The 20,703-nt window shown below is 37.0% G+C and overlaps 3 protein-coding genes across 3 annotated transcripts; all 3 read right to left on the reverse strand.

Annotated features, from left to right (window-relative positions):
- Positions 1-731: 731 nt before the first annotated feature.
- Positions 732-3,173, reverse strand: LOC115988742. Its single transcript, XM_031112361.1, has 3 exons — positions 3,019-3,173; positions 2,150-2,173; positions 732-1,402 (listed from the first exon to the last, which is right to left on the reverse strand). The coding sequence occupies exon 3, from the start codon at positions 1,395-1,397 to the stop codon at positions 966-968; it is 432 nt and encodes a 143-aa protein (XP_030968221.1). The 5' UTR covers positions 1,398-1,402; positions 2,150-2,173; positions 3,019-3,173; the 3' UTR covers positions 732-965.
- A 1,626-nt stretch (positions 3,174-4,799) lies between these two features.
- On the reverse strand, positions 4,800-7,774 carry LOC115989295 (pentatricopeptide repeat-containing protein At4g04370). Its single transcript, XM_031112969.1, has one exon. The coding sequence runs from the start codon at positions 7,470-7,472 to the stop codon at positions 5,217-5,219; it is 2,256 nt and encodes a 751-aa protein (XP_030968829.1). The 5' UTR covers positions 7,473-7,774; the 3' UTR covers positions 4,800-5,216.
- Positions 7,775-15,832: 8,058 nt separating this feature from the next.
- LOC115988571 (pyridoxal phosphate homeostasis protein) lies at positions 15,833-19,064 on the reverse strand. Its single transcript, XM_031112140.1, has 7 exons — positions 18,751-19,064; positions 18,437-18,503; positions 18,295-18,341; positions 17,869-17,956; positions 16,766-16,899; positions 16,578-16,676; positions 15,833-16,192 (listed from the first exon to the last, which is right to left on the reverse strand). The coding sequence occupies exons 1-7, from the start codon at positions 18,979-18,981 to the stop codon at positions 16,112-16,114; spliced, it is 747 nt and encodes a 248-aa protein (XP_030968000.1). The 5' UTR covers positions 18,982-19,064; the 3' UTR covers positions 15,833-16,111.
- Between the last annotated feature and the right edge of the window lie 1,639 nt (positions 19,065-20,703).

Raw genomic sequence — 20,703 nt, forward strand, 5'->3', positions numbered from 1 at the left:
GACTGATTTTTGTAAGTTTGATTGTTCTATGACCCATTAATTGCTGTCTTGATCTATTTGTTTTCAATGAAGTATGTTTTTTCAGCAAATAAACCTGTCGGCATAAGCCAATGTTTCACATCAGAGTGCTGCTATATTATATAGCGTCGGTGAGATTTGGTTCAGTTGATGTTAAAACAAGCCTCATGATGGTGCAATCACTATCCAATAGAATGTATTGTCTAAAAAGATGCATGTAATTTTCACAATTTTGCTGCATGTCAAGTTGTGAACTTGATGGTCTACCTTTTGTTTTCTACAAGCTGGTAGCAATTTAAGGTTGCTGTAATTTGGAGAAAGTGCTACAGGTATATATGTGGTCTAAAATTATTTCTTGTCCAGTAAAACTGGTAATAAAATGGCTTTGACAGTTTAGTAGCTTATGTAGTTAAAAACTTAAAATAGATGCTTGTGACTTAGACAATTTTGCCACAAGTATGTGGAGTTTCAACACAATGGTCCTACCCTACGAAATGTAGGAAGATGGCTTGCTGTTACCGATTTCCTCGGCTGCTATAGGTATGCTACGTACAATGAGAGGTGGTAATGTGGTATGATCAAAGACGGTAATAATTGGAACATAGACATATAAAGCAATGAGGCATTTCTTTTGCAATAACTACATATTAGAGGCACAATTTACTTGAGAGATCTAATTAGCAGATCAGGGAAGAGAATGGATGATAATAAACGATTAAAAAAAAAAAAACCTGTATCAAACATCAAATTCTAATGAGCTCCTATTTGAAGCAAACTGCCTCAAACAACCAAGAACAGCAGAAATGATTTTGTGCTTAAATTAGAAGCAACCAATAAGCTATAACTCAATAAACTAATAAAAGAATGATTAAATTGGTGGCCATGGATAGGATTAAGACAGAGATTCCTAGTGGATTAAAATTCCATATATACCAGGCTAACATCTTTTAATCATGACCACATAGCTTAATGGGGGGTTCTTGACGGAGCTTAATGGGAGGTTTTTGACGGAGGTTAGGGGGAGGTTCTTGAAGGAGCTTAAAGGGAGGTTCTTGATGGAGGTTAGAGGGAGATTCTCGAGGGAGCTTAATGGGAGCTTTTGTCCATCCTTGTTTACGAGCCCTGAGTTCCCACATTGCAGTGATTTTCTTCTGTGCAGCCAGTGTTGCTTCAGCCTTCTCCCTTGTCCCCTCACAGGTCTCCATTCCCATATTGCACTTGTCTGCCTCCTTTTGATATTGGGAAGACCTTTTCTTAGCCTCTAAGAGGGTCCTATCAACATGCCGCTGGTTTTCTTGAGCTTCAGCTTCCCTAAGCCTCAGTTCCTCTGACAACAGATCCGTATCCATTTCTTCACTCTTCCCAGGCTCATGCTTCATACAATCTAAAGGAAATATCAATTCAAGATTGTGATAATGCCACAATTCAAGGAATAATATGCTGTACAACAGATTTTAATCTGCTCAATAAGCTTAATTGCAGTATCATTTACTAAAACAAAGGTGTCAAGTGCCAAGATGCCCATCTAAAACAAAATGAGATTTCAGAGATGAAGTAGCAACAATTTTAACCCTTTTTTTTACCATGACCATGCATATTCATTGTATGCAGAACATTATTGTTGCGCATGAATGCTAAGGCATTATTGAAACTTTCACTAATGCTGACCATGTTAACATAGGCAGAAAGTGGAGTAACTAGATAAATTTTGCCTATGAATCAGACCATTCTTATGTTTAACTGTAAAATACAAATATATATATATATATATATAATACTTTAATAAGAAACCGAACAGCAAGCTAACTCTCTCATGCTACTAAACAAAAGTGATTTAGTTGTCGACTGGCTTCATTATCATCTCTCTAGGATGTTTCAGAGCTTGAGGCCTTGCGCTTGATCCAAAGTTATATCGTAAAATAGTCTAACAGCAACAGATTTAGCCATAATGAATGTTGAAAAATATATATAATGCCATTAACATATGCTTTAACTTCAATAAAGTCATCAGTCCTGACTTAAGTCCTAGTCTAGTCAATTATACCTCAAAACCATTTATAGATATACATTGGCCAAAGAAAAAAAAAACACTTACAGATATACATTGGCCAAAAAGAAAAAAAACACTTACTTGTAAGGGTCTCGTTGCTCCATCCTGTAGAAAAACCAGACATATACAGGACATTAGTAAGCATGCACTTTAACTAGCGGAGAACGAGAAATTTCATAATTAATGTCTCAGTCAAATATCCAACATTTACACTAAATAAGTACGAATAAGTTTAGTAAATTCCTAATAAAAATAGTTTCTTATATAAAATTTAGAAAAAAATTTATATAAATTCTGTTAATATAAATAAAAATAATTAATGCACAACTATAAAATAATTAATATATGCATTTACTTCATTGATTAATTCAATGAACTAATACTTGATATAAACCTAAACTTTGTTTAGGTGAAAGCTTTAATAAATAAAAATTTGTTAAAAACTGCACCATACGGTAGAATCTCATATTCTTTCACATCAAGTAAACTATCATTGTTTAGTTAAGTTGCATACACAACAAACCAATTTTTGAAATTTTAAACCTATGTGCTCACCCTCTATTCCCATTTGAGCTTGATCTCATTGGTATTCCACAAATTAAATATAAAATTGGAATTAACTATCCATAAATTTTCTCCATAAAACTTATAATTATATCCTTAAAAATTTTAACAATCGCAATTTAACTTAATTTTGAACACAAAATATTAAAAGAAATACGGAGTATATAAAAGCATTTCATTTTCATTTTTTTTTTTTTTTTTAACATCATGCGGATTCATGCCCATGGAGGGGAGAGGACCACCACTTTTTAAATTGGGTCCCAAAATGAATATCGACATCCATGTCAATAGGCCCACAAAATCTCAGATACAATAAAAGCTTGAAAGGCAGTTGGTTATAAAGTTAGTTATTAAAAAAAATAAAAGAAGGAAATAAAAGAAGTAACCTTCGTGGAGAGAGAAAAGAGGTTGGGAAGAGCAATCACAGAAACAAGGACGGCAGACGGGGGCGGTAGACACGGCGGCGGCGGTGGTGGAGAGTGATTCGGAGAGGTGGTAATACAAAGGTGGGCCCACTATGTAGCCCACTAAACACAGGCCACATAGGCCCATCCCAATCTTCAACCATCTTTCAATTCGGCCTTGGAACCAATTATTATAATTATAATAATAATAATTAAAATTGTAAAAATAATTCATTATCTTATCACTGACTCTGATTCTGACATCTCTCTCTATAATTAAAAAAAAAACACACAAAATGTATAGTATTCTGTATTTCTGTGAAGTGAAGTGAAGTGAAGTGAAGAGAAAGGAGAATGTTGATGAGGAAATGAGTGAGCGAGTGATAAGAAAGTTTAGAGAACTTGTTTAAGATTAAAGGAAAGCACCGCATGTTCAGTTTGAACTTTGAGGGATGAATATCCTTAAATCTTAATGGATAATTATTGATGATGATGGGTTTGATTTAGAACTCTTTTTGGGAAGAAATCAAAGGATTTTACAGTTTAATATTAAACTTAACTACGAAACAGAAACAATGCCCCCTTTTTTTTTTTTTTTTTGGTTTCTTATCGTAAATCCTATTTTTAAGGACTAGTTTAAACAGTTACACATTTAATCTTAAAATTTAGAGAAATGTTAACACTATCAAAACAAATTATAAGTAGAAAACTGTTATTGGTTTTAACCTGAAATTACTTTTAACCAATAACAAACTAACACTTAAAAGTGTTGTAAAAATTCTAAAAATATTGTAGACATAACATTTCTCTATAATTTCACTAGTTTTGGATTAAATCTTATATTTAATAGTAATAATTAAAATAATCCGCAATTTTTTAAATCATATAATTTAAATAAAAATCATGTACTTTGATTTGGAAGGTAAATTGATAGGTTTTTGCCTTAAATTTTAGAGTCTAATTTAATATTTTTAAAATATAAGATTTAATTTGAAATCAGATTTAAAATGAAACTAATCCTAAAAATTTTATTAAGAAATTGTATATATATATATATATATATATATTAGTTATTCGTGGGTTCCAGTTAGCTTAACTAGTAAAATATCTGATGGTTGAATAAGAGATCTGGGGTTCAATCCCTGCCTACACCAAAAACTGATTAGTGTCTTAGTCTAATGATAAAGAGCACTCATCAGGAATGGACGCTATAAGTTGAAACTGGCAACATCTACATTAAGCAGATGTAAAATATCCATTGGAGGAATAGACAACGGTAGAAAAGCTTGGTCTTTGAGATTAGATTGTCATGACTTATAAAGTCTGGTTTTGAAATTAAAAAATTAAAAAAAAAATTGTCACAAGGGGTAAATTTTGAGGGTGTTGTGCTTATTCGAAGCAATTAGAAAGATCATCACCTGAAAAAAGAAAAGAAAAGAAAAAAAAATTCTCTTGAGATTTTAAAATGCTTGTAAAGAAAAAATAAATTTTTTAAGAGCATTTGCATCAGATAATACAAAATAGAAAAATAGCTCAATTTTACACATTCAAACTCCAAAATCACCCCCATAAGTCAAGTTAAAGATGTATAAATACAATAACTGTGTAAATATACCTTGATCAATTCTATTATTAATTGTAACATGAATAGTTCTATTACTGGTTAAAAAAATGCTTGAAAGAACATCTTGATCAATGGTCCATACAAAGAATTGAAAATTTTTTAACTTTTATAATTAAAAAAAAAAAAAAAAACCAGAGAATAGAAAGTATTTGGCTACTCTATTAAAAAAAGAAAAAGAAAAGAATGAAAGTATTTGGCTAAGTTACATAAATAGGGAGGAACGTGGTGGGCATATCATGGCATCCATTTCTGCGTGATCCTGTTGAGATGATTTTGTATTTCCATGTACCCAATGGTTGAGCATCTTAGCTTGAATTTCTTTTTTGTAGAACTGTCATCTATAAGAATATAATGAACACTGTAACAGTCCCATGTAATTGTACAACACTCCTATGAGCACAAACAATTGTAGTCTGCAATTATTGTACAGACAAGTTTCAGTAAAATTTGGAATTCCAGGTTCCATGTCCATTAACAAAACAGGCATCCCAAACACATTGGCTGAGGGGAGTTTTCTTTTAAGAAACCCACTGCCTGAATGCCTCTTACCAACATTTTAGGATATACAATGCACTTGGCTAGTCTTTTTGTTAATGTCCATTTTCCTCATTTCCCAGCTCAAAGTTTTCAATACTGACACCATATCTTCAGATTGAGGATGTGAATTGTGATCTGAAAAAAAGGTTGTAATGGCCCCATGAAGTTCAATGAAACTCCATCCAGGGAGTTTCTTCAGGCCAAGAGACCTCATTTGGGTCCACACCTCACCCACTCCATCCCATCTATTCATTGAAGCATAGCTGTGTGCCAATTGCACATAATTTCCTGCATTTGCAGGCCTCAACATGAGAATATCTCTGGCAATTACATCACCAAGTTCATCATTGCCATTGAACCGACAAGCATCAAGCAGTATGCCTAACACATCAATTGTAGGTTCTTGAAACATCCTCCTGTAGAAGTTATATGCTTCCTCTACCCTCCCAGCACGACTAAGTAGATCAACAATGCATGCACGGTGTTCAAGGTTTGGTGCAATACCAAAGTCTTCTGTCATAGACTGGAATATACTCAAGCCATGTTGGACAAGCCCATTATGACTACAGGTGGAGAGAACTGACAGGAAAATGACATGGTTTGGTTCAATTCCAGTTCGTAGAAACTCTGAATACATCCTCAAAGCAGTCTCCCCTTTACCATGACAACCATATCCTGAAATTATTATGCTCCAAGAAACCAGATCATGTTGTGCCATCCCATCAAAACACTTCTGGGCAGTATCTAAGTCACCGCATTTAGAATACATATCAACCAAGGCTGTGTCGACCAAGATGCATGGTCTAAGGCAACTTCTAATTACAAAATTGTGGATCCACTTCCCCTGATTGAGTGCCCCAGTGGAAGCGCAACCTTGGAGAAGGGAGACAACAGTTATTGAATCAGGTCTTTGAAGGGTTGTCCTCATTTCATTGAAGAGGGACAAGGCTTTAAATAAATGGCCATTTTGAGCATGCCCAGCAACTATTGCATTCCAAGAAACCAAATCTCTCTTGGCCATCCTATCAAAAACAGCACAACTTTGATCCAAATGACTGCACTTAGAATACATATTAATAAGAGAGTTTTGAGCAGGGATATCTAATGTCATTCCTTGCCTTAATATGTAACCATGAATTGAGGTCCCCAGATCATAAGAATCCTGTTGTGCACAAGCTGCAAGAGCACTGGCTATTGTGGCAGTAGATGGCTTCACTCTTGATTTTAACATTTCAAAGAAAACTGCAAGTGCCTCATCTGCACAATCATTTTGCACAAGCCCTGAGATCATTGCAGTCCACAACACTACATCTTTATCTGTGGTCTGTTCAAATATCCGAAATGCATTGTCAATGTTCCCACATTTCAAATACATAGCTATAAGTGATGTTTCAACATGTGCATCCAAGTAAAATCCAGCTTTTAAAACCTTCCCATGCACCAACTTCCCCCATTTAAGATTGCTTTGCGTTGCAGTCACAGACACCAAAGACCCAAATGTCTGCTGGTCAGGCTCCATACCTTCAATTCTCATTCTATCTAAAAGCTGCAAAACTTCACTAATATCCCCAATCTGGGCATAGCCCGATATCAAAGAATTCCATGAAATCATGTCCCTATGATCCATAAATTTAAAAAGGTCTTTAGCATCCTCAATGCTTCCGCATTTACCATATACATTCAATATAGAATTAGCCAAAGCTATATCTGACTCAAAACCATACAAAACTGTACAACCATGCAAGCACTGCACATGGTTAAGTTCTGGAGCTCCAGAGAGCATGCTTAACAATGTAACCGAACTGGGCCGAATTCCTTGGCGCCTCATCTCATTATACACAGAAAACACCATATTAGCATCACCCAGGCGTGAATAACATCCGATAATTGCAGTCCAAGGAACAACATTTCTATCGGGCATTATGTCAAATACTTTCTGAGCACTAGTTACGCACCTAAATTTTGCATAGAAGTTGATCAAAGAAGACGCAATATAAGAATCAGAGGAATACCCATTAACAATGACAAGTTGATGGAACGAGAGGCCATGTGAAAACAGTTCCAAAGAGGTACAGGCTTTGAGGAGACTAGGGAAGGTAAAGGCATCTGGAGGAGTATTTGTGTTGAGCATAGAGGAATAGGTGAGTAAAACTTCATGGTGGGCGCCTTGGGATGAGAGTTGGTTGATGCTAGCGTTGAATGACTTGGTAGTGGCGGGTTGAAATGGTGGTAGCTGTTTTAAGGGGTTTAGGGAAGAGGGTTTTAGCATGTTCATAACTCATGTTAGAAGGCATGAAGAATGGAAGAAAGTTGACTTGAAACTATTGAATGCATGGGGAAGCAGAAAGACACGTGAAACAAAGAAATTTGGTTTCAGCTCTGATGGGGTAATTCACTAATTTGTGACTTTTCCCTTGTTGAGGTTTTGGAACGAGAAAAACCGAAATATTCATACTCGAACAAAAGTCCTATACTTTACAACTCTTCTTTATATGGTAATTCGACCTATTGCTCCGCGTCCCCCATCATTTTATTATGAAGAGAAGAATCAAAATGATCAAGCTACCTACTCATTATTCGGAGGTGCCGGGGCCGTTATGCCAAAAGCGAGAGAAAGCCCATCCCTTTTTTCTTTTTTACGTTCCCATATCTCTCCCGTATAGCGATATAGAGACGACAAAAAGGGGATCAACTCTTAATAGTTGAGATTGAGAGTTGAAAAAAGTAACTTTCAATCTTAATCATTGAATAAATAAAGTGAAAAAAAGTAAATATTTTGTGACTAAGGATGTGATAACTTTCAATCTTAACTATTAAATAAATAAAATGAAAAAAAAAAAAAAAAGTGAATTGTAAAAAATTTATGTAAGGATGGGGTAATTGGTGTTGGTGCAATACTCTAGTAGTTGCATCCAATCCAAATCCACTTTTCCCAATACCTTAACAAGAAAATAGGGATTGCCTAGTGGTGCCTATTGGACAGATTCCTATTGGGTTTCAAAACATCCGAGATGACAGTCCTAAATCCTAAGAGCATTTTCATCAGTTCTGTAAGGTTGAATTTAATCAACCATGTGTTGGCTTTATTCCATGACAAATTTGCTTGTAATATAGCACTTAGAAACCTTGTATTTAGGTGGGAATCATGTAAGGGTAGTGTGTGAGAGAGTGTGAAGAAATGCTCAAGACAGTGCAGTGAAGCAGAGACTCGCGGCTAGGACTCGCGGGTGGCTTGCGGCTTGCAAGCCGCCAAAAGTTGCTCACGTGCAGAGCATGCAGGGGAGTTGAACAGTCACGCCACCTGGAGCACTACACGACAAAAATCCAGACTGGCCATTAAGTTAGCTCGCGACTTGAACTCGCGACTTAGTCAAGTCGCGAGGTCAAGTCGCCAGCCAGCCCTGTTTTTGGAAAAACTGACTCTTCGTATTCCATTCTCACACCAGTATAAATACCCCTCATTCCCACGATTGAAAGAGAGCTTCCAGAGAGAATTTTGAGAGAGAAACCCTAAAGAAAAACTAGATTGATTCACACACAATCTATACCTTAGAGACTCTTCAAATTCCTCAACTCTCTTCCTCTCCATTGTTAAATCCTTGAGAGGCATTATACCAAACCAGGTTCTCACCATCATCATCATTGTGAGACTGCTGTTGGATTCTGGGAAGCAGTTAGGAAGGAGCCAATCTACATTGGTTGATGCTACGGTCTAGTAGCGGAATCCGGAAAGCTAGAAAAGAAAAAGGTTCGGCGCAACCTCGTTGGAGCAAGAAGCTTGGAGGGCTTAGGTGCACTGGGTAGATTAGGCTTGGAGGGTCTATTGCTGTCCTTGTATCCCAACTATATTTTCTAGTGGATTGATTACCGCTTGGAGGGCGGCGGAGAGGTTTTTCGCCGAGGGCTTCGGTTTCCTCTTCGATAACACATCGCGTGTTGTCTTTGTGTTTGCATCTTCCTTCCTCTCTATCTTTGCCTTTTATTTATCTGCTGTGGATTTAATCTGTTATGGCTTAGATAGTATTTAATCAATTTCGTATGATAGCATATGTTAAGTTTCCGCACACTAGTTGTTTGACATATTGCTTGAATTGATTAAGTTGTAATTTGGGGGTCTAAATGTTCAAAGGTGTTTTTGTACACGTTTTTGAACTTTCAATTGGTATCAGAGCGGGTACACTTGTTGTGGTTTAAATACCTAAGTGTGATCCTTGACCCCTTGTGTTTATTTGCCATGGATTGTGCTTTGTATGACTCTTTGCATGATTTGATTGGTGATGAATGTAACATGCCACGTGTTTGTGAAAATGCCTCTATGAGTGTTAATCCTCATAAGTGTGATGACATGTTATTTGAATCTATGGGTGTTGTTGACAAACTCTTAAAGAAAAATGCTAAGAAGTTTCAAAAGAATTTGAGCAAGTTATTTTCTGAAAAGGATGATTTGATTGCTAAGCTCAATGAATCCAACAAATTGGTTGAGAAATATAAAAAACTTGCTGAAATTTCTCATGAAAAGCTGAAAGAGTTTGAATGTTTGAATATGGACTTGGATGCTAAACTTGTTTTGTCTAACAAACTTGTTGTTGATCTTAAATGTGAAAATGAATCTCTTAAGATGCATGCCAAGTGTTTGATTGCTGAACCTATTGTTAAAAAGGATGAAAATATTTGTTGCAATCATGTTGTGGTACCTGATTTTGTGCCTAGTGTGTGTTCTACCTTAAAAGACAAATCGGTGTACATTCCTCCACATAAGAGAAATCAAAAAGTGGAGAGAAAGGTTGTTAAGTCAAAGCCTTCGTTTAGGTCTCAACCTAAGGTTTTGAATGGATCTAAGTTTGTTCCAACTTGCCACCATTGTGATGTGATTGGTCACATAAGACCCCAATGCCCCAAGTTAAAAAGAGAACAAACCTTTGTTGTTAGATCCCTTCCCAAAAAGCCTAGTGGACCTAAACACATTGTTTGTCACCATTGTGGTGCCTTTGGTCATCTAAGACCTCAATGCTCTAAGTTTCATGCTTTTAAAAGAATCAAAAGAAAAGAGAAACTTGAGTTTTTTGGAAGTTGTGCTTTGAAAGCTAAACCGGATTGGATGGAAAATGGTAAGTTGTTGAAGAAAGTGGTTAATGCTCTTACCTCCTTGTCTATGTGCATCTCCGGTTCTCATTCTTCCAACCCTTGTCTCACTTCCCTTGAGACTCTCATTCCAAACAATCATTCCGTTTGGATGAGGAAGGGTTCCTATGATTGAGTTTTTGCTCTTTTGGTCCTTGATCTAATTCTTTCGATCTTTGTAGGACCCTTCATGCATTAAATGTCATATCTTCATGCATTTTGTGCATCTTGCATTTATTTGTATGCATTGTTTCGTTTTTTGATCTTACTTTTATGTTTCTATTTTGTGTGAGTAAAAATCCAAAACCACATAAAAAGTGAAAAATTCAAAAAGTTTGATCGTATTTGTTTGAGCACATATCACATGTGAGTTTGGCCTTGTACCTTTGTACAAATGGCTTTGTGCATTTACGAGCTTAGCTTGTTATTTTTGCACTTATATCTTTGTGGGAAAAATCTTGACATCTTTGTGTGATTGTTGTAAATCGATCTTCAAGCTTGTCATGAATGATTTGTCAATAGTCATGTTGGTTTTGATACATGCGTAGACTTGTGCTTATATCTCTTCCCACTCTTTTATTTTTATTGCTTAAAGAGCTCAATAAATGTAAATCTCAAAATGAAAAGAGATAATGAGCTGCAAAAACCGTCGCACATACTAGTATTCGACTAGGAAAAAGGGAAAGCGACTTAAATGAAATTGTATGATGCCCAAAAAGCCAAAGGCTTGTTCATCAAATTGAAATATCACAAATTTCAGGCATCGATCTCAAAATGAGATGTTTTGATTCAAAATGATCAAATGTTATGAATTGTAAAGAAGCCAAATGAAAAGCTTCATCATATGTAATCATTTTCTTGTGGGAGGTCATATATGCTCATTTCTATAATTGAGATAGACCACTTGACTTAGCACTAGTTGTGTATGACTTGATTGAATTGATCATTGAAGCTTCACTCTAGACTAAGGACTATTCCACATTTGATACACACACATAACACACATGCCTAATGTTCAATGAATGTCTTATTCATTTGTTAGATTGTACTTGTCTAAATGTGATGTGTGTGTGCTCAATCTTATATGGATTAATCCAAAAATATTTTTGATCATTTTATATGTTTTTGGAAGTGATTTTTATCACTTTTTGTGTTTATGTTTAGTGCTTACTTTGTTTTTCAATGTTTAAACATGTTCTGTATTGAAAAACAGGTGTCAGAGTTTTTCGCGGCTCAGCTGGCGACTCGCCAGTCGCGAAACCCCAGTCGCGAGTTCATCCAGAAGCTTTTGGCGGCTCACTCGCGGCTTGCTCGCGGCTCACTCGCGACTCGCGAAAATTTTCGCGACTGAAACTCGCGGCTCGCGGCTGAAACTCGCGGCTCGCGGCTTGCTTGCGACTGAACCTCGCGACTCGCCCAGTCGCGAAACGCCCAGAAACAGCTTTTTAAAGGGCTTTTTGTGGGAAACTTGTTTTAAACCTCTCCCATCCTCTCTAAAACCCCTCTTTCAATATTTTTACATCAAAACCCAACAAATTTGAATGGTTTTTCATTCCATTAACATTTCTAAGGTAATTATAAATTCTTTCTATTATTTTTTATCCTTGGATTATGTTTTGGAGAGTTTTGTGCTCTTGGTTGGGATTTTTATCATTGGGGTTGGGAAAACTTAATTTTTGTCAAATTTCTTCATGGGATTGGTTTCTTTTGTTGATATGCATTGGATGTTGGCCCCTTGTGGCAGAAAGAACATGTATTAAGGGTGGATTTCATGATGTTCATGCATTATTTCACATTTTTGTTCATAGTGTGCATGCTAGGTGTTTGATAAAATGCCTCTTAGACATTTTCTCGCTTGTTTGGACTCCGATGAGTACCAAACTTTGGGGTTTCTCATATTTCCTCATTAGGAACATGTTTGGTTCATTAGTTGTGTATTTTGCACACTTTGCCCCACATGTGCATTTTTCATGCATTGGTCATGCATTGCACTTAGCCACCTCTTGCACACACTTTTGTTACCCTTGTCATGCATTGGTCTTTACCTTATTTCTTCATCCTAGCATGTCATGCTTACCTTATACTTTGTAGCATGTTACTTTGTCTTAGGTTTGAGCTTCATTTTCTCATTCATCTTGCACCCCTCATGCATCATTATCATTGTTTGTTCATTCATCTCTTGCCCTCTTTTCTCCTTGACCCTTTGTCTATTCCTGACAAAAAGGGGGAGAGTATACTCTAGAGAGTATATCGGAGTGTTTTGTCATTTCTATATGACTCTTGTTATGACTCTTGTGCACATCCTTAGGGGGAGAAATTCTATTTCTCGTGCACATTTATAGGGGGAGAGATTTTCCATAGTGGAGATGCATATACCAAGGGGGAGAAGACATTGTGTTATCTTGAAAACTTTGTTCTGTTTGTTTTCTTGTTGGCTTTATGGTGCTTTGAGTTATGCTTTATTGTTCTCATTGCATCATGTTTGTGCTTTGGACATGCATTTATCCCTATGCTATTGTGCTTCTTTGAATGCATGTTCGTACGATCATTTGCTTTGCTATGTGATCATTGTAGTCATTTCTATATGACTGTTTTGGTGTATGATCAAGTTGCTCACATGTTTCACATCTTGTTTACTTGATCGCAATTTACTTGTTACATTATACTTGTCCTTTTATTACTTGCTTTACCTTGAGGGTCTAATGTGTTTTGTGCAAGTGTTTCAGGTTACAAGTATATATGTTCTAAGTGCATCACAACTTCTCATCATTTTGAAGGGAAGAAACTTTAAGCACTTTTAGTTTATATTGTTTAAGTTTTTATTCAATATAATGTGCTTTGTACCCATGTTGCTTTTGTAAGCTTTTAGGGTTTATTACTTGTAGGCTTTATGGTTTGTACCATACTTTATGCAACCTCTATGATTTTGTTAAATCAGTATTTCTATCCAAATGTCATGCATTTACTGGTTAAGTACTGTCACTCTTGTGCCCTTGTAGGATTGTTCCTAGATGCGTATACCTTGTGTATTATACATTGGTTGAGTGTTGAACATACAAGTGTCTTGCCTTGTGCTTGTCAACTTGTATGTCCTTGTGTTCATTCCAAGTGTGAATGAGCACTGTGATCACTACCTTGTGGTGTTCACTGTGTATCTATGCTTGATCACATATTGCCTGCTTCATATGCATTTCATGCTTTTCTGCATACAATGATCATGGTGTATTGTTGTGTTTCAGGAGATTCATGTTCATATGATTCAAGAGCTGCACAGTTTTTAGATTTAGGTGTGAGTGAGTTTTGCCATTGTTCCCAAACTCACGTTTAAGTCTAGAGTCTGTTTTAGGGTGTTTTGTCATGGAATAGCCAAAGGGGGAGATTGTAAGGTTGAATTTAATCAACCATGTGTTGGCTTTATTCCATGACAAATTTGCTTGTAATATAGCACTTAGAAACCTTGTATTTAGGTGGGAATCATGTAAGGGTAGTGTGTGAGAGAGAGTGAAGAAATGCTCAAGACAGTGCAGTGAAGCAGAGACTCGCGGCTAGGACTCGCGGGTGGCTCGCGGCTTGCAAGCCGCCAAAAGTTGCTCACGTGCAGAGTATGCAGGGGAGTTGAACAGTCATGCCACCTGGAGCACTACACGACAAAAATCCAGACTGGCCATTAAGTTAGCTCGCGACTTGAACTCGCGACTCAGTCAAGTCGCGAGGTCAAGTCGCCAGCCAGCCCTGTTTTTGGAAAAACCTGACGTTTCACATTCCTCTCCACTCAAGTATAAATACCCCTATTACCCACGATTGAAAGAGAGCTTCCAGAGAGAATTTTGAGAGAGAAACCCTAAAGAAAAACTAGATTGATTCACAAACAATCTATACCTTAGAGACTCTTCAAATTCCTCAACTCTCTTCCTCTCCATTGTTAAATCCTTGAGAGGCATTATACCAAACCAGGTTCTCACCATCATCATCATTGTGAGACTGCTGTTTGGATTTCTGGGAAGCAGTTAGGAAGGAGCCAATCTACATTGATTGATGCTACGGTCTAGTAGCGGAATCCGGAAAGCTAGAAAAGAAAAAGGTTCGGCGCAACCTCGTTGGAGCAAGAAGCTTGGAGGGCTTAGGTGCACTGGGTAGATTAGGCTTGGAGGGTCTATTGCTGTCCTTGTATCCCAACTATATTTTCTAGTGGATTGATTACCGCTTGGAGGGCGGCGGAGAGGTTTTTCGCCGAGGGTTTCGGTTTCCTCTTCGATAACACATCGCGTGTTGTCTTTGTGTTTGCATCTTCCTTCCTCTCTAACTTTGCCTTTTATTTATCTGCTGTGGATTTTAATCTGTTATGGTTTAGATAGTATTTAATCAATTTCGTATGATAGCATATGTTAAGTTTCCGCACACTAGTTGTTTGACATATTGCTTGAATTGATTAAGTTGTAATTTGGGGGTCTAAACGTTCAAAGGTGTTTTTGTACACGTTTTTGAACTTTCAAGTTCTCTCATAAAAAATGTCATTTTGACATACCAAAAACCTACTTTATCATTTTAGCACATCATTTTACAATATACCATTTATCAGATGTTCTATACTATAATTCTATACATTAAAATAATGTTTACCACGCATTAAAATAATATTTACTACACATTAAAATAATATATTAAAATAATAGAGAGAGACATCTGATAGGAAAAGAGAGAAAAAACAAATTAAATAAGCCAAATAATATTTTGGCATGGCTGTCCGTACCATCTCATATTTGAGACGATACTGTAGCTATGTCTCAAATTTTTTGAGATTTGGAAGAGTTGATGAGGGATAGTTTTTGGTGTGCCAAATGCCAAATTTGGCATTTGGCACACCTGATGAGAGTGCTCTAATGACTTACAATTTTTAGACAGTCCTTTTGGTTATTTGGTCAGAATAGAAAGTAATCAATTGCAAATAATTTGATTCTGTCAGAGTGATTCATGGTAATATTGGTTGTGGCGCTGGTATTGTTACAAAAGTTGGACTTATTGGTGTTACTTGAGGGTTGAGGCCCCATAAAACTTCTTAAAATTAGGCTCCTATGTGATAACTTTTCACAAGTTCTGTCTTTGTTCATTTCAAGGTCTTCTCAAGAATCATTGAACTTATTCTCTGATCACAATCTGTTTCATGAAAGAAATAAACCCCTTTTTTCTAAATAAATACTGATTTATTGAAGAAGACAAAAGAAGCTGGAGAAATGAGCATCAACCATTTCTGGCTTTGGCTTCAACCTCAATCTTTGGCACTGGTGTTACAATTGCTTTTTTTTTTTTTTTTGGTTTTCCACAGTATTTCCTCAAGACTTTCAACCAGAGACTAATCACTGTTCGCGCCGGGTGGGCCCACGAAGGGGTAAAGTGCTGGCCCAGGAAATTCTTTTCAAAGTGCAGGTAGCAGGACTTGAATTAAGGAGCACACCCAGTCGAGCCCAGTACAAGCACTTTGAGACCGAGAGCCCATCAAACCCGGCCAACCCCCTGGGTTTACAATTGCTCTCTCAATGTTTATTGAACAGCACTCATAAATTTCACGGTTACAGTTGCACTCCCAATGTTTATTGAACAGCACGCACATGCTCATAAGGAGTATTTATTCTGGTCGAATTGATCCATTCGAGTAAGAATCACAAATCCAACCAGCAAATACCATAGAATTCCTAGTACACCAAGCCAATATTAATGTGTAAAAAGGTTACAAGAATAAGCCCACAATTCTACGGCCTAATGCACATAATTCCATAAATTTTCGGGTTTGAACAGCTAATTTGATTGCTTTTTTGGATATTCCCTTGCTCCAAATATTGTTGATCCAATTCTCACGTTTGTACTACCCATTTCAATCTGCAAAACAATCAAGTTTTCAAGCCATAAGTCTATTCCTCCAGTATTACAGTGTACATGTATAAGAATAGACACACAAAGCAACTCCACATAATGATACAACGTCAAGTTAAAATGTTCATTTCCATGTATCAACATAGTTTTAGAACCATTTGACTTGCAGAAAAATGATAAATGAGGCAGCAAGTAAACATGGTAGCAGGAGTGTAATTGTTTAAAGTTTATGCTTTCTTAGTCCAATTCTCTATAAATAGCTCAATTCAATTCCTTGATACTCTAAAAATCCCAGCCTAACAAAAGAAAATTAATGAACATCAAAACATAAAAACCAGAAATCGGTTATGAAATATAGTCTTATGAAGAACAGAAGCAGAAGTGTCTTTACCGCTTGCTCAAAGTCTGCAGACATGCCCATTGACAGCTCACATTGCTCTTCTGGAATTCCTAGTGCTTTGCAAACCTCAGTTCTGCAGTTTGATAATGCCTAAAACAACAGACAGGTTTTAGAAAATTCAGGAAGCACAAGGAAAAACACTTCGATCATAGAACCATGCATAATGTGGAGATTGTCACCTTAAAGTTTTCTGGGGTCGAAGAATAATCCAGCATACCAATTGTCATTAGGCCACAGAACTCAAGGTTTGGGCAGCCCAAACTAACATGCTTTGCAAGTTCCACACACCCAGAGGGCTCAACCCCAAATTTGGCTGCAACAAAATGACACAAAATGAATGACTGGGATTGTTCTATAAAAGCCTGGCATTGATGAGTGATGACTCACATTGTTTGAAAAACAAAACCATTCCAGAAGAGTTCAGAATCTAATGCAGACAATAAACCACCATGACTCTCAAACATATCTCCCACCAAAATTAGGCAAGGGTGGCTAAGATTGTTAGTTGGTATAATTTTTTAAGTAATTCACATCCATTTAATGGTTTCTGATTTAATGGAACAAAGAGGTTATGTGAAAATCAAGTTTTCTAGAGAAACCATTGAACACTTCAACTCTGAGGTTTCATGGAAAAGCAAATGAAAGAATTTCGGATGCGAATTGAAATTCTCTGTACGAGAAACTTCATAAAGTCATATAGAATAAAATAACCCACAATTCCCCCAGGGGTTGGGGGGCTGCATATAGATACACAAGAGCTTGTGTGATAATTGAATGCTTAAAACAAGATGCCTCACAGAGAGAATGGATATATTAACCTTCATCACCAAATCACAAATGCTAAAAGACAAATGATGCACACCTATGGATAAAACAGGTACTAAAACTTCACATGAAAAAAATAGGGGAAAAAAATAAAACCATAGCTCATTTTCAATAGATGATATTACAATGCAGATTACAAACCACTACTACTCAATCAGGTTAACAATTAAACATATAAACAAGGAATCACAAACCTAGATATTAATCCAAATGCTGATTGATACTATGATTTTCAAAAACAAAATGTTGTACGGCATAACCAAATTAATTGTTATAGCATGTCATTCTACTGTTCAAGCAGCCATAAAAGGTCAGATTTTGGAATTTAAGTCAGACTAGTCAAATCCGTAAGAAACAGGTAAATTTATCATGCACTGTAGATAACAAATTAAAAAAAAAAAAAAAACCTACGAAAATATAAGTAATTTAACAAAATCAGCAAACATAATCAACTTACATTCTTCTCCACTGGTATTTACTTGGACCAAGACCTTCAAAGGCTTTCTCCCAATGCTTGCAACCACACGATTAAGTTGATTTGCAATCTGCAAAACACATAAAGCGTAGAAAATCAAAAAGAAACCAACCAAATTTTAAGTATACAACACCACCAACAACAAAGCCTTAATCCCAATATGTTGGGCTCAGTTATGGATCCTCAACGGACAAATCAGAGTCAGCCTCATGTATTCTTTTTTGCCATTCTATCCTGTCCAAACCAACATTGAAGTATGCGTGTGTGTGTGTGTGTGTTTTCTTAAAATTTTTCATTCTTGGTTCACTTTATACCTTTTCATTCTATAGAAAAATGGTGTCAGATTGTGTATGCTTCAGCTGAGAAACTCAGAAAGCCATAAAAAAAAAAAACAAAAAAAATAATTACCTTCTCATCATCTACACTTTCTACCATTGCAAGGTTTGGGACACCAGCTGCACAAATATTAAACCATGACTTAATTAACAATTAAGTTCTACTTACTCTCCTCAACCAAAACGATATCATTTATTCAGAAAGAGAAGCATACCCAAAAGAGCCTTAGCCTTATTGCTCTGCAAATTTCCAATGAAATGCCACTCTATATCTTCTGGAAGCTGAAATCACCCAACAATTACCAAAATTAATAACTTTCAACAAAACCCACCACAAAAAAACCCAAAAAAACAGAAGCAATTCACAATTTTCACCATTTGGAACCTTTAAAGAAACCAAAAAAAAAAAAGTTACAAAAATAAGAGACTACTTCATTGGGGGTACAAAACTAAGAGATTAATTCATTCATTCCCATTCACATAACAGAAATTGTAAATAATAAGAGAGAGAAAAGAAAAGAAAAGAAACCTGAGGAGCTTTATCGATTAGCTCTTGAACGTAGTTTTCGCCGAAACAACGGTGTCCGACATCATAGACTTGGCGGATGAGAGAGACAGGTTTGGTCTTGCTGACAGCCACGACTCGAACCTGTTGGGGCCCACGGCGGCCGGACCGCTCGGCGGCTTGTTGGACACGTTGGATTACGGACTGGAAAGCTGCTGCTGCCACGCCGTCCATGGCGGCCGAGGTGGTGGCCATGCCAGAACTCACTCCGTTCAGAATTAGAACTAAAAAGGAGAAATGGAACGGGAGGTGGAATAAAAAGAATATATGTTAAACTTTTCTCATGTATTTTCACTGTTTGAAGGTGAATTTTAACAAATTAATTAGATTGTTTTTTCCAATCATCTTCATGTCTGAAAAATTTTAAGAAGATAAAAATTTAGTAACTATGTCATGATTATCATCAAGTGATATTTAATTTTTAAGTTTTTGTAATCTTAAATTATGCATAAAATAAGTTTATTAATCTTTATAGTAATTACAATTTGATTTGAATGAAAAATTTGACATATATTGATGATGCACAAAAATCGTAAGTGAGTTGATTGTCCATACACGTGCCAAGGGAGGTACCTAAAGAACAAAAGAGAAAGAACCAATCAAAGGACACTAGTGGGGTATCGACCAAAGACCTTCCGAAAGTTAAGTTAAGTTTGTGGTTTATATAGTGATAGAGAGCTGACTCGAATCCCTTGATACGAGGGAATTTCCTTGCAGAGAGAAGGGTCCTAAGATACTCGGGATCACCTTTCCATATATAAGAGATTTGATTGTGTGATAGAGTCTTTGGTCGTGGTGTGCAAGTAATTTCCATGTAAGGATGTGTGGATGGGCACAAATTTGTGGGAAAACCCCAGGTGATGGGTCGTCCAGACACCGGGGATTGTCTGGCCTGACAATCCTTTAAAGGGTCGTCTCTTGTTGGGATTGATCGTCCCCCTGGGACCGATTGTCCCCCTGGGATTGGTTGTCCCTCTTGAGAAGCGTTCTTCCCTTCTGAGTCTTAGTCGTCCTTTTCTAGGGTAGCTCTAAAATTTTTCTCATCAGTTGCCCTCCACTTCGTTTGTCGTCGGGATGGTTGACAGGTCGCGGAGTTGACATAAATGCCTGGTCTTCTGTGCGTCATAAATAGGGGTTTAGGGGTAATTATGTCTTTCTGATGGGGCTAGTGACACGTGTCACCTTCTAATTCATGGAATTAGGCATCGCAACAGTTCATTTTCTGTGCTATGTCATCCTATAAATAGTCCAATGCCGTTATTATCCTCATTATCTGACAATTCTCCCAACTTAATCCCAGAGCTCAGTTGTCGGTTTTTCGCTATGTTGGTATACCTACTTCGTCGGTTTTATTATTCGTTCGTTTCTTAGGTATGCTTTGTCAGTCTATCTTTTTCTCTTTTCCACTCTCTCTTTTCCTTTTCTTTTTTGTTGGTTTGTACACGTAGGAAGTGGAGTAGAATCTTAGTTTTCATTTGTCGCTTGTAGGTGGGGGATGTCTGGAGATAGTGAAGCGACGAGTGAGCGTACCCCATCGATCTGCATGGGTTTGGACGACAACTTGTCTAGTCCTCGGCCAGAGTATTCTTTCGACGACTCGTCGATATTCGATAGGAGTTCATCCTCAGAATCCTCGTCAGGGGAGGCCAGCCTGTCGGGACAATGACTGCGGGATGTCATTTTGCCCAACGATTGGTCCATTCGTGATTTTCCTATAGATATGAGTGACGAGGTCTTTGGTAGGCTAAGACCCTGTTTTCAGATACTTGACAATGTGCCTATTAGGAAGGGTGATTTAGGAGAGAATTGTTATGATGGGAAGTCATTCGACGTAGGCTTTTACGAGGCTGTCTTCATAGCGGGGCTTCGTCTGCCTTTCACCACCCTTCATCGTTGGTTAGCCTCTTACTTGGGCAT

The sequence above is a fragment of the Quercus lobata genome, chromosome 5, assembly GCF_001633185.2.
Source record: "Quercus lobata isolate SW786 chromosome 5, ValleyOak3.0 Primary Assembly, whole genome shotgun sequence".
Taxonomy (NCBI): Eukaryota; Viridiplantae; Streptophyta; class Magnoliopsida; order Fagales; family Fagaceae; genus Quercus; species Quercus lobata.